At 41.0% G+C, this 14,309-nt stretch overlaps 1 protein-coding gene across 3 annotated transcripts in view; it reads right to left on the bottom strand.

Annotated features, from left to right (window-relative positions):
- TBC1D2B (TBC1 domain family member 2B) overlaps positions 1–14,309 on the bottom strand; it is a 31,035-nt gene continuing 16,726 nt past the window's right edge. The window contains exons 5-14 of one of the 3 annotated variants that reach the window (XR_013775825.1): positions 13,949–14,175; positions 12,226–12,618; positions 10,867–10,977; positions 9,722–9,915; positions 8,391–8,885; positions 7,222–7,339; positions 6,429–6,614; positions 5,966–6,087; positions 2,150–3,570; positions 1–2,095 (exon numbers count right to left, since the gene is read on the bottom strand). Coding sequence is in view for 2 of the 3 variants with exons in the window: in XM_079317760.1 (XP_079173886.1) it covers positions 3,369–3,570; positions 5,966–6,087; positions 6,429–6,614; positions 7,222–7,339; positions 8,391–8,885; positions 9,722–9,915; positions 10,867–10,977; positions 12,226–12,618; positions 13,949–14,175 (2,048 nt within the window). In the remaining variant the exon portion in view is untranslated. Of the gene's footprint in view, positions 3,571–5,965; positions 6,088–6,428; positions 6,615–7,221; positions 7,340–8,390; positions 8,886–9,721; positions 9,916–10,866; positions 10,978–12,225; positions 12,619–13,948; positions 14,176–14,309 lie in introns of all 3 variants that reach the window. The other 2 variants (XM_079317761.1, XM_079317760.1) reach the window with 2 other exon arrangements.

A 14,309-nucleotide genomic window follows, 5' to 3' on the forward strand; every position in this document is an offset into this window, starting at 1 on the left:
GGCAGCAGAAAAATCCTTTTTATTGATTACATATCTAGTAAAAAGAACACCACCAAACAATGTGATAACACTGGATGATAACACTGCCTGTACATGTGTACAGGTCAAGCTGAAACACTGTGCAGTTCTAATAGCTAGAGGTGTAGTGCACCAATTGTTTCCCTGTTTAACAGAAGATAATAGATCCTTTTAAAGAACTAGTGAAAAGTTTCACCAGGAAGCCATGCACACATGAATAGAGATGGAGGAATATCCTGCACGATGCAACATGGTGGTCTGGGTTACATCACATCTTCTAGGAACCACACATGAGCAACTCTGCACGTTATGAGTAAGGCTTGAAGTTAGAATCATCCTGGCAGCTGTTATGTGCATGAACAGGTCAGCTGCCAGTCTGGCTGGCATGGATGGTCAACCTCAAGCACCACTGCAGCAGTTCCCACACAAACAAATTCCTGGGCTCCATGCAGGTCAGCTTTGGCAGGCCACTGGGGCACACTCTGTTTTGGTCTGGCTTCACCAGGATTGAATACTGCCTGTGCATCCTGCTTGTCCCTAAGGAGTCACTGCTCCCCAAGGGAACCAGATTTAAGCACCACTAGAAAACTAAGTCACACAAGGACATTTGCAACAGCAAGCAAGGCAAGCTCCCGACGTTACTTCCTGCTATAGGAATCTTATTTTTGTTCCACAGAGACTTCTAGTGGCCAGAGGTGAGAAGACTCTGCCATTTTTTGACCTTTTAGCTCATCACTAAATCGGTAACAAAGCTTAACAAAATGAAACCAATAGCTTGCAGAGAACTTGAGCATAACAGCATCAACTCATTGTATATCTGCAAGTTGACAAAATACCCAGAGACAGCACAGCTTGCACAGGGTTCCTAACATTCATGGGTAAACAGTCATACCATGGCAGAACAAACAGAGCTACTTAGTTTTACTGTACAACGGGCAACAACTTCATGGAAAGAAACACAGCAACACATGCACACATGAACTGAACCATCAGCACAACTCCAACAAAAACACTTGTATTTTATCTTCACAACCCAAACACTTCAATGGAATCGGTCTGAAAACATCTCCTGAAGTCACAGGATTAGTTCATGGTGAAGACTCAAAGCCAAAGAAAAATGGATTGTAGGAATAGGGTAGGTACAAGTATATGAACTCTTCACCTTACTATTCCACTCACGGTCACAAAGGAAGATCTTCACCTTAAAAAAAAATCATTTAACACTTGACAACGACATTAAAACAAACATACAAACAAAAAGCCTACATTACATATTGATTTAGAGACCAGCTCTTTCAAAACCAAGACAGCATAACTAGAAAAGTAGAAAACTTGGTCCCATTTTTTGTATTCAAATACTGATTGCAAGTAGAAAAAGAATACAGTACATGCAATAATATCAAAACCCTGCCCTCCAGTACACAACCAAAAGTAACTAGGGAATTGGAAAAAATCCCCAGCTACTGCCTACCACAGACAAGGTAGGGGACATTTTAGAAGACTAGTAACGTATAAATCAAGATGATCACATCATCAGTCCCTCATTGGCAAGGATTTGCTGGCTAGGTAAAAACTATGTGTCATACAGGAAGCCCAAATTTTATATCAAAAGTAATCCTCAAAGTTACAACTTCACCTCTGATTAAATAGTTCCCTTCCATATACACTAACTTATAACATGCTTACTCAGAGAAGGCTACAACTACATCACCTAAAATAAAATGTTTTAAAAAGTGCTGTGAAACAGAAGCAGGATTTCTCTCTGCATACACTTAAGTTGACAAAAACAGTTACATGATTATGCTCGAAGTACTACTACTTCTAGAAAACCAAAACAAAACACATAAAATACAAGCTTGATGCACTTGACTCTTCCCAATTATTAGTTTTGGTTTTTGTCAATTCACCACTTCCCCAGAGCCCAATGATTTGCTACCTAGAATTTGAATCTTGGTTTTATCATGACACAGTAGAGTCAATCCAACATTCTGAAGATCCAGCAGCTCAAGAATAAACATTACAAAAGTCCAGAGAACAGCCAGTAAGAAAGAAACCCTCCTCCTCCTCAGAACCATTTCTGATAATTGCTAGCCACCAAATGAGAGAAGATGGTCCCCAGTCCCACTTCCACAGCAGGAACACGACAGCCCAAATGTTGCTCTTACAGCTGTCCTGCAGAAAGTGCATTCAACTCTCACAGTAAAGCTGAGCACATTAGGAGAATATTACATTTTTCTGTTGGAAAAGGATCTTCAGCTCACATGTGCACGTTGTGACATTTAGCTTCCTTTGATTGATTGGCAAATATTTGTTTTATGAACCCAGTCACTACTACTATTGTACAATAGTTCTACAATGCAGTAAGAATGCTGTGTTTCTTCTTAAAGAGCAAGACTTCACCTTAGGTCCTAAAGAGGAAGAAGCATTAAAAGAAAAAAAAAAATATCCCAAAATAACCAACCCAAAATCAAAAACAAATAAAAACCCTCACAGAAACAAAAAAAAAAAAAAAAAAAAAATACAAACTTCCAACAGATACACAAGAAATTGGCTCCTAAAGCATGGCACTCCTGTGACAAGCTCTATTCTTCCATAATATCTGGAGTTTGGTTGTGGCCTTTTTGAACCATTGCAATCAAAAAAGTGAATACAAATAAAATTGATTAAAGAGAGTTTGATCTATAAACCCCTTTGCATTTATGAGACTATCAACACAGCTGCCCTGAAAAGTAGAAATGTCTGCTTATCACTGTTTCATACACACTCAACAGTCAGTGACAAAACCAGGTACTTATTTTACCTTTACTTTAGAATACATATGTTCAAGTGTTCTGTTTGGTGACCCATTGCATGACACTCCAGGAAAAGACAAAGGAATCTACATCCCATACTTTTCTGGTTAGTGACCTCAAGAACGGCTTAATTGAGCCAACCTGAATCCAAGAAATACGATGTCCTCTCACATTGGGCCTGCTCTACAAAAAACATTATTACATTACAAAACCCCTAAACTCAGAATGGCAATGATTGTAACAGAGCATGGACTTTCACTGTTGTTCCACATCCAGGCATTAATGGTGCACTTTGGGAAAACAATGGTCAATTCAGCTGACTGACTGAACTGAGACAGATATTAAGTGCTCTACAAACGATTCCATGAACATAAATGTAAACAGAAGTGTTTGGCCTCCATACAAAGTGGTATTTCTAAAAGTGCTGGGACTTGGAAATCTGTCCTGCATATTTCCAAAAGCAAGGAGTTTACATTCCATTTGACAGGATTAGGAAGGTGTTTTGGAGGTGAACTCACTTTGGTCAGGATCCCAGAGAACAGTTTCTATGAGGCAGTTTCAGCTGTCCTCCTCATCATCACTGATCAGGTCCCTTTTCTCCTGAGTCACACAGGTGTCCCTCTCGCGCAGGAAGTCCTCGCGGATGGCCTCCAGCTCCGTCAGCTCCAGTCGCACCTTCTCCAGGTGGCAGGCCCTGCGGTTCCGGATCTGCCGTAAGGGAAAAGGGTTCAGGTCTCCAAAAGCAATAGCAGTCAGTTTCCTGCAGGATTACACAATGGTAGAGAAAATCATTCATATTTGGCAGGCTTTTCAATCAGTGTTAAACTTCATCCACTTTTATCATATGTCACACATCTCTGGTCTCTTTTACACTTGATAGGTCTCAGATGTTACCAGCATTTCAAGAAATTTCTATAAAGCATTTAGGCTTAAGATTATCTCATGTGATCAGCTCAAGAGTTCCCCAAGCCACCTGCAGCCTCTGTTACAGAGATCATGGCCTTGAAAGACTGAGCACATGGCATAAGCTGGGTCATCAGAGGCTCCACTGAACACCGGGCACATTTAGCTACCCATTCCAGATGGGATAACCAGTCCCATGGAACCCCATTCCAGATGGGATAACCTCCTCCATGCTATCTCCTCCAGCTCCTTCAATCCCCAACATCCTGCTCTCCAGTTAACCATCACATTCTGACAATGAAGAGACCAGATTAAGCCAGGGATAACACATAACATGGCCAAGCCAAAGTTTCCAACACAGCTCTGGGGTTTTGCTGGCTGGAGCACAGAGATCTCTGGGCCAGTGTCAAGCCAAATTTGCCACCACAGAGCATCCAGCCCCCTTCCAGAGTCACACTGCATCATTCCAACCTGCAGACTCAGCAAATCAAGCAGCTGGTCAGTCTAACCAGGCCAAAAAGACTGCTTACAACCACATCATTATTGCTGATCTACAGCCAAAATCATCTCATTGTTTACTAAGGAAAAAAGGGAAACTGGAATATTTAATTTATTCTATTTGAATTATCAGAAATAAATATTAAGAAAACTTCTTTGGACAGTTTATTTCATGGTAGGTTTGCATTTTTGAGTGATCAAGAAATGATTTCCTGCCATTTCTACACAGGACATATTCCAGCAGCTTCTCCTCCTGTGTACAACATGCCACGGCTCTGCCCAAAAATCTAGCCATGACATCTTGTAACTAGAATATAACTATAACTATGCACCCACCTGTAGAGACCTCTCTTACTACAGTGTTTGAACTTAGATTCATATGATTTTTAACCCATTCAGAAAATCTATGAATTCTACACAAATAAATACTTCTGAATTTTTCTTCTACAACAGATTCATTTTTTGTCCATATCAAGAAAGACCTCATTCTGTGTGCTTTTGTGCTGCTCAAATGTTGATGATGTGCAAACATGGCAGAATGAGAAACCAGGCAGCTTGAAACCTGCCCTGTCAGTCCTAGCAGGCAAATCCATATTCCCTAAGTGGCACTGCACTGCTTCCATTCTTAAAACTCCAAGAGGCAGAGATTTACATATCAGCAGAGAGCATATCTGTATTGCAAAAATCTTTGATGTACTGAATTCTGTCCTCACTTGAACTCCCCATCTCCCAGTGATCCCTAATTAGTACATCTTGTTAACACCAAATTCAGTAATTTTAGAAGTCTTTAAACTAGGTTATTTCAGCACCAGAAAGATTAGACAGCACAATCAAGACATCATTTCCATAAGTGGAAAAGGAATGGAAACCCAAATCTTCACCTGTGATTAAATAACAAAATGTTGTTGGAATCAGGTAAGAAAAAAAAAAAAAATTCTCTCTCTCTGCATCAATCCCAGCAATCCCTTTCAAGCACAAGATTATTCAGCTTTAACTTCTTTCCAGTCAAAACTGAAACACAAGAAGTAAAAATAAAGCTCTTGCAGCGGAAGTCAAAGTATAAGCTTAAATTTATGTGGAGTTTATTATGCTAAAAACAAACCTCCCAGATCTCAATAAACAATTTTGCTCTAAATTGAAAATTAGCGAGCTTCAACAGATGTGCAAAACATTTTCAGACATACATGAAACTTCTTTTTCAAGATTAATCTGCTGCTCTATAGTCTTGAAATCAGGGATCTAATAACCCTAATTTCCAAATTCTAAGTGCTAGGCAAGGACTGAAGACCAGAAGAGGATCTAATTTATATTTATTCTTGTATTTATTCTCTGCTGCTAAGCAGATCTTAAAGCCAGCTGGAACGACGTGGCAGGAGCCTGTGCATTAACCATGCATAAGAATCTAAGCAGCAGGGGACATGACTCACATCTTTAATGCCTGAACCAGGATGTATTTTTATTTATCAGAAAACATTTTACTAACAATTACATCTGAAATGCAGAGGGGAACTTCACCTGTGGTTGAAGTTCTGCTGTGCTGCGACCACAATACAGCACCTATACAAGGCAATCTCCTTCACACACAAGAATTACCATTTAAGCCTTCATCACTTCTGACTTGTCTCAGCTAATTACATCTCTAGTTGCTTTACATCTGACTTAGGATCTAGATGGAAACACCATCAAAGCCACAAGACAGATGTCCCATGGCCCACTGCAAGCCCTTCAGTGGCACCCCAGTGTGGGTCACCCACCTGGCATCGAGGATGGTGCGTGTGAAATAGCGAAGGTACTTGAAAATAGACATGGAATCCTGCAGCTTTAGGATTTCCTCTTCTTTGTATTTGAACAGTGCCAGGGCAAACCGGAATATTACCTGACAAAAACACATCCAACATTTGGTACTTTGTAAATACAGAACACACTGAGCCATCATCATCCTTATAAACTCCAACAAGAGCTCCTCATGCACAGGCTGCACTTGAGCACTCTGATCACATCTCCCTCTATCTCTCTTCCCTGCCCCAGCCACTATTTTCAAAAGCTGGGAAATGTTTTCAGTGGTTATTTATGCACAGTTCCTCCCTTGTTTTTTTCCTACCAGTCATTTTAACTGACAGGAGTTTTGCAAAACACCCTTCCTTTAACCACACACTCAGTAATACCACAGTACTTTGATAAGGTAACAAATGAACAAACTCAGCCCATTCACCTCACCTTTGGTCCCTCATAGAGGAAGGAGTCCCAGATTTTGAAAAGGATGTCACTAACCACGCTGTCCACAAAAACCACAAGAAACCAGTTGAAAGTGATGAGAGTATAATCAACTTTATATTGTTCAAAATGAGCATGCAGTCGTGGAAGCTTCTCACTCATTAAATCCTTAAACACTCGCTGATCAACCTAAAGAGATGACAAACAGGGTGTTATTGTTCCAAATTTCCAGCACATCTCAGAGCAAGGCAGTTACCCATCTCTAAGCACAAGTGTTCCCAGAAGTAACCAGGAACTCTGTCTAGCTCACACTTCGAAGTGGATCCACCCAAAGCACATGGCCCTTGTCTGCTTCTGAACCCAGCCCTGGTTTCACAGTGCTCCTCACACAGGTGGAGTGTTCCTAGCACTGTTCACCAGAGCTGCCTGAGAGTAGAGAATATGCTGAGCAAACACCTGGCTGGAGCAGGCAGCCTGGAGCAGAGCACCACCTGGCAGAAGGAATGCTGCAGTGGTTACTGGCCATGCACTGCCACCCTTCCCTCACCCAGAGCCCAGCACCACCATGCCCCAAATGTGAGGAAAGAACAGTAACACAGCTCAGGGCTCTGAAACTGTCAATGAGAAGGGAGTTAAGGATTGCAGCTCCAAGCAGGAGCCTAAACACTTATCTCACTGTTAGAGTCCTTTTCCAAAGGAGGGCCCTGGTGCCTGAACCCACCCCTGCCAGCTCCACTCCCAGCCCCATCCAAAGAGGCATTGACAGGACCAAGTTTTATCCCAGCAGAGCACATACCTGGGATCCCAGCAGTGTCTTAGTATAATAGTCACGAGGCATGAAAACTTCCACTATTGCTACTAGACACCAAAAAGCATCTTCCTGTTCCAAGTATAAAAGTGCAATTGCTACCAACCTAAAAACAGGGTTTGTTTGGAGGAGAAGATTATTATAGTAACATAAACTATATTAAGAACCATTACAGTAAAGTGTTTCTGTTCAGCAGAGATAAATGAATTAACAGCAGAGCACTGAACAGCAAAACTTAATGAAGTTTAAGATGGGGCACGGCCATACCAAGTGTTTGTATTCAGCTAAATAGGAACATGGAAAAAGGTAAAAACTTGCCCTAAGAATTTTTCAAAGTGTTGGTGTTGAGATTTTAAGAGCTCTCTAAACAGAATCTAGTTTAGAAAGGAGATGTTTATTTTAAAGGTTAGGTGGGGGTTTCCACATCACCACTACTGCTGTCAGCACCATCTCACCACCTCTACTGCATCACTCACTGCTTCTATTCTACTGCTTCTGTGTGCTACTCAAATGTCAAAGCAGCTCTAAGCTCAAAAGCCTGCTCTAGTACATGAAATAGGGCACAAGTGGACATCCACAGCATTATATCACAGGGGTGAGACAGGGTGTTAGAACAACACACCTGCTTCAAGCAGCCCCTTCTTTTATTACACATCTCCAAGTAGCAAAGCTACTCTGGCAAAGGCCAACTGCAATGAATCAGAATTTTTCTCCGCATTGAAACACAATAATCCCCTTTAAATTCAGCAATTCTGACTGAAGACAGTGGAAGATACTGAAAATTGTTGCCTTAACAATACAAAAAAAGCTTTCAATAATTTTTTTCTGCTTGTTTTAAAACAAGAAAAAACCCAACAAATTCTTGCACTAAAAAGGAACACAATCCCCTAAAACTGACATGAAGTCAATGTAAAACTACATTCAAGTAGCTAATTTCTTATGAGTTAAATCCAGTTCCAGATGCCAAGTTGATTTTACAAAATGTATTATCCAGGCTTGTTTTATTGGTTTAAAAAATGTCACAGTTATTTATTATAAATTATGAGCATACAGCCCATGTTGGAAACCATGCCGTTGTACATGTGATTTGAAAGGCTCACTAAGTATTTAGTCATAATAACTGTATAGTTATTACCCAAGATTAGCAGAAATTTTACCTGTTGAGCCCTTGGCAATATCCTATATCAGGATTTCTCCAGGAAAATGCCAGCAGCACATTTCGCAGCTTCTGGATCCCTTCGGACGTTGGGGACGAGTAATGTTTGTTGTTTGGCAAAGTCCTCAAGAGATCCAGCTCGATCTGCTTGGATGCAGGATTCGGTTTTTCTAGAGCTTTCTGAAGCAAAGTTTGGAAGTAGCCAGGAACGGCACTGTCCTTGAACTTTTTCACATGGAGATTGACACACCATCTCCACACCTTGGAGCGGTGCTCATGTGGAATTCCAGAGCGAATGAGGTTCTTCAGCTCCACACAGCGCATCATCTCTCGGTTCATTGTGCTTGCAAGGTAGTTCTCCCACTTCACCCCTGTGGAGATCTCTCGATTCTCACTGAGTGAAAGTGACCTCAAGTCCAAAGCTCGCGATTTTGCTACAAGTTTCTCCTCATCATCATCCTCTGGGACGGTCTGAAAGCCATAGATATCATATTCACTGAAATGGAAAGGAAGAAAAGAAGTGTTAAAAATATGTCGAGTAGCCCTGAAACTCTCAAGTTCCCACCATAAAGTTACTTCAAAGTCACTCTCCATAACTCTCAATTTTTCCTCATTAAACATTTTTCTGAAGTATACTCTCTATTTAACAATTGCTTGTACAATTCCATACACAAAAGACTTGGTGCCCATGTTCCTGTATATTACTCCACAAATTAAGCAATTTATTTAACAATGTGGTTGAGTTGGGATGCACCCATCTCCTCAGCATCTCACCTTCAGCAGCTGTATGGCAACAGCTTGGTCTAAGTTTGATATTGTATCTCAATGAATGAATGAATTCCCCATGACCAGCCACACTCCCACCAGAGACTGTCAGGTTTCTCCTGGCAGAGTTTCAGGCTCCATAAAACATTCATTCAAGGCACAGAAACACAGACACCACCCCTCAACACAGCAATCCCGGGGCTTTTACCCCCTCTCAGGCCAAGCCTGGCAAGTCTGGCTCCTCTCCCAGTCCCTCAGCTGGCTGGTATCACCAGGCCTGGTGCCCTTTATTGTATAAACAATGGGCAGTTCACTGCCCTTATCTTCCAGATCAGACCACACAGAGCTCAAATCTGCATCTCCATCTGCATCAGATGTATTCCCCAACACAACTGTATTTATTTATACAGCCAAAGGGATTTCATGGCCATTCCCTCATTAATAAGTGAAATACAGTATGTAACCCAAACCTGCAAATATATTCCCACTGTCTGTTTTCTAGTGCTGTAACAGAGCCTGATGGCCAGGACACACACACACACATTTAATTCAATAGAACCAAACTACCTGACCAGGTGGGGTTTGAAAAATGCTTGTTCTGGTTGTTCACTGGGTTCCACTTTCAAGGCATCTTCCAGTAACTGTGTGATGACCTCACGAGCAGGACTCTGGTCCTCAGAACAAACAGGAGTTTTCATTTCTTGAAGCAAGATCAAGTATTTACTTTCAATCTGGCAGAGTTTGGCTTCTAAGCTGGTATACTGCAGAAAACAATATACAATATAAACCTTCAGAAACTTACTTTGTACCACACTTCTTTTAAAACCTGGCTAAATGCAGTTCTATTGGTTTATGCTGCTCAGAAACACCTAAGTCAAGACCAGCCATTTGTGTAACACTAGGGAACAGAAGGCAGCATAGCAGACCAGACGTTTTCTACCACGTTTATTTTCTCATACGGAAAATCTGAGCAAACTTTAATTATCACTGCATTGTATGAAATACCCTAAAAGAACAAAATGGTTGCATTGTAGTAACTTTAGTCTGTGAATGTTTGAACAAGATCAACTTAAGTGGCACATGAGCTACGTAATAGCATGGAAGAACTGTAAACACACACCACTGTGCCAAAAATACAGCTCTGAAGCCCAGCCACTGAGTGCACGGCTTCCAAAAAATCAAAAGCAAAGCCCACCAAACACAAATCCCAACCACAGCTACAGGTATCTAACCTTAGTTATAGATGAGTGCATTTCCCCTAACCCAAAGCAATGGAAATCTTTATTATTTACCTGCAAAACCTCTGCACACAAATTCACCCAGACAGAAATTACATTCTCCATACCACAGTCATTCTTCGTGCTCAGGAACAAAGCTCTACTCAGTCCTATCAAATCCTTACACATCCCTGCCACTGACCTTAAAACAAATTAACTGCAGCCTTCATTCTGAGGAAAAAATATTTGCATACATGAACATTGCTTTGTTCAGAAGTTATCAAATATTCCACCAGGTCACACAATTTTAAAAGCACTTACTTCTTTCAAGAATCCATTCAGAAAGATTGGTCTGTAAGGACTGAGAGGGCTTTTTTAAAATCATATTTAATACATTTCATATTTGATACTCTTAAATTGTTCCATTTCCTGGGTAGATTTACAGCTAAAGTATGGAAAACTGCTTTAGACATTGCCAAGTGAGAACATGCTGACCTTTGCCTGCCATTCTCTCTCTCTTGCTTCTGCATTTCTTCGTAGAGCAGAAAGTTCCAAAATCTCCTTATTTAAAAATTTATTCTGGGTCTTATAACCCTGAAGATTGTCCTATTGATAAAAAAAAAACCAAAAAAAAAAAAAAAAAAAAACAAACAAAACAAAACAAAGTGGATTATGCCTGTCAGACAAAGATCACCTTAGACCAGAGAAACAGCAGCTACTAATAGGACTTAAAATTAAAAATCTCTTTCTCAAATCAAATATCATTTTTGGACTTCATGTAAATGAAACACATATGCTAAATATGAGCACAGGGTGGTGCTGTGTCTCACCTGCATCCCTCCCATTCTTCACTGCTGAGGCCAGGAAGGGGGAACAGGCACGTCCCAGAGGCCACAGCAACACAAAAAAGGGGGGATGAATTCCCCTTGATTTTCTCCACCCTCACCAGCCATCATTAGAAGTACAAGTTTCATGTCAGCCTCCACACAGAAAGAGAAATCCCTAGCACTGAGCTGCCCTGCCTAATCCACTCAGATCCTGGCTACAAGCAGTGCCTCAAAGCTAATCCTGTGGAGGAGGCTGGGACCCTCCCAGCCCAAGGACTTACACACTCCCTACCATCTACAACCTCTGTTTTCTGCCAAGATCAGAATTCTGGTTTAAACATTGTTTGTTAAAACTTACCTAAACTCACATGTAAGAAAGAAAATTATGTGTGCTTATGCATATTTTAAGCAACTTATTTATGTTCCAAATTCTTTGGAAAGTTATCAACTTGAAATACAACATCTACCCAAAGGTGAGAAAGCCTGTTTAGAGCAAAGAGAATAACTTCAGTATCTCTATTAAGAACTTGTGACACGTTCAGAGAGGAATGTTAAAGTATAAAAATAAAGTATCAGTGGGAGCTGAAGCAGCTTTAGTAAAACAGGTTCTTATACTCCTCCCTCCTTTTGTCTCCTCAGAGCTTCCCTTTGCTTTTCCACATGCTCTTTGTTGCCTCATTTTTGATATTTAAAAAATATTAAAAAAACCAACAAAGCAAGCTTTCTATTTGTTTTCCTCCATGCTTATATTTTTGTCTCACCCCTAATCCTTCCTGTTCCTTTGATTATTTTTCACATCCCATCTGCTCCACACCAATGATTAATTAATTCACTGACAGTAGAGGACGCTGCATAGAGATGCCCCAAAGGAAGGAAGTTCTGAGTAGATTGTCACACAACAGCTCAAAGTGGAGTTCCAAGCTGAGAAAGCCTCTGCTGATGAGTGTCCTGTACAAACAGTATAGCAGACTAAAAGGTACTCTTACAAGGAGGAGAGATTCCCTGTGCACTGAGACAGTGCTCTTACTTTTAGTCTGTCCAGTTCCTGTAGCTCCTTGTTAGTACAGGTGGCTGAGGGGGAGTTCACTGCCCCACTTTGAGAGGATGTGCTGTCCTCACACTCACTGAGCTGACGGGAGAGTTTCATGATGACTTCATCTTTAGCTTGAATAGTTTCCATCAGCATTCCCAGCCGTTCATTGAGCTCTCCAACTTTACACTTTAGGTTCCTGACTTCCTGCTGGAGACTGTCTTTTTCCACATTCAGCTTTTCAAGCTGATTGTTGAGGCCCAAAATCTGGTCATCTTTTTGGTGCAACAGCTCTAGTGTGTCTTTGGGAACCCCCTCACAAAGGTGGCTTGTGAAGTATTTATCATATTGGGAAGATCGCACTGTTTGCTGCAGAAGTCGAACCAGCTCCTGAGAATTAAAAAACAACAGCAAAAAAAACCCCAATGAAACTTTTACATTTCTAAATTTTACTGCTTAGAAATCTAACATCAAGCAAAATAAAGCTTGTGGAATGGGTTGAGACCTCATGCTGCTGTTTCAAAGAAAAAAAGGCAACACTTTATGACATGATTTCTAGCAGGCTAAACTTTCAAGGACTGGCCTGTGTGGATGGCTTCAGTGTCCTTAAGGATCCTGCCTGAAATGGCTACAACAGCTTCAGAAAAGGAGTGGAACTGAGGCCCAGCTGGAAGCTGGAAACAGCCTTGCTTGCAAGCAGCCCTGCTGTAGGATGAATAGGAAGAGGCTTAAGCCCAAAAAGTTACCAGGAAAACATTACAGAATGGAAAAAGCAAAGGTAACTAAGAGCTCTCTTCTCTAACAGATACAGAGAAAATAAAATGAGGTAAAAAGCAAATGTTGATTTGCCAAAAAGGAAGTCCTTGAAAGGCTGTTTAGAAAATCCTGCCACAGAAATGACTACCTAAGACACTGTTTTTCTTTTTCTTCTTAATAAAACAAATGCAGCTGTGAGTGCAGTGGTGCACTAGACCAATGAGATTTGTCACAGCAGGCTCGGAAGCTCAGATGTACTGCTAGGAAAGATAACATCTAAAGTAAGTATAAATATGGGGCTCAGACTCCTCCTTTGGTTTCCTTTTGACCTCCTCACACAAAAGAAAATACAAACAGCAGAAGTAGCAGCTCCAAATACAACCTAAAATATTTTTCTTTTTAAAATGAGTAGAAGCTCTTTTAGATAAAACCAAGGCATTGAATAAATTTGAGCTATGAGGGCACACAAGCATGACCACCTCATGAGTGCAGTCTCGATACACACGTTATAGTCAGGCCTATCCTACAAGATCCCTTAGGAGAGGAAGAAGCCAGGTCTATTTCCAAGCCACAGCACTAGTACTGAAAGAATCAAAACACAAACAGAGACAATCTGAAAGGAGAAGCTGCTCAGATATTGTATGCACACTTGGAAAAAGAATATCTGGGTATGAGCCAGGATCCTGGCAGACACCAAACAAGTTAACTTCAGAGTTAAGGGAGATAGATAAACCAATTCAATGAACAGTGTGCAAATGGAAGCTTTATTCAGGGATCTTATCTTTCACAGATGTAAAAGATGGCCCTTCTTTTTTTCAAGGCTCTTTGTACACAGAGGTTTGTTTAGAACCATCATTTTGGAACAACCAACCAGGTCTTAACACAGTGAGGTGGCCAGAAAGGTTAAACTCATGATGTGCCAGCCCCATTTACTTCTGTGCACATTGCCTGAAGGTTTCATTACCTTTTGGCTCAAAAGGTCTTTCTTTAGCTTCTCCAGCTCTTCCTGCTGGCTTTGATACTTGAGCTGCAGCTCAGAGACCAGCCTGCTGCCACTGCCAGAGCACCACTCTGTCGGGGAGGAGTCACTGCTGGTGCGGTTCTTGCTCGATCCAATCATCTCCCTCAAGGGGCGCTTTGCTTTGTGTGGGATGCGGCCAAAATCAAATGGAAAAGCTGAACTAGTCAGTCCTGCATGAAACAATTCCTTCTGGTTCGGTTCACTTAGTCAAAAGGCATTTCAAAGCATTCACATTTTCTTAAAAAATATACTCATTAACATCAGACTGAGTTCTCAAACCACTCAATACAATAATGCTAAACAT

The sequence above is a fragment of the Erithacus rubecula genome (genome assembly GCF_903797595.1).
Source record: "Erithacus rubecula genome assembly, chromosome: 14".
Lineage (NCBI taxonomy): Eukaryota > Metazoa > Chordata > Aves > Passeriformes > Muscicapidae > Erithacus > Erithacus rubecula.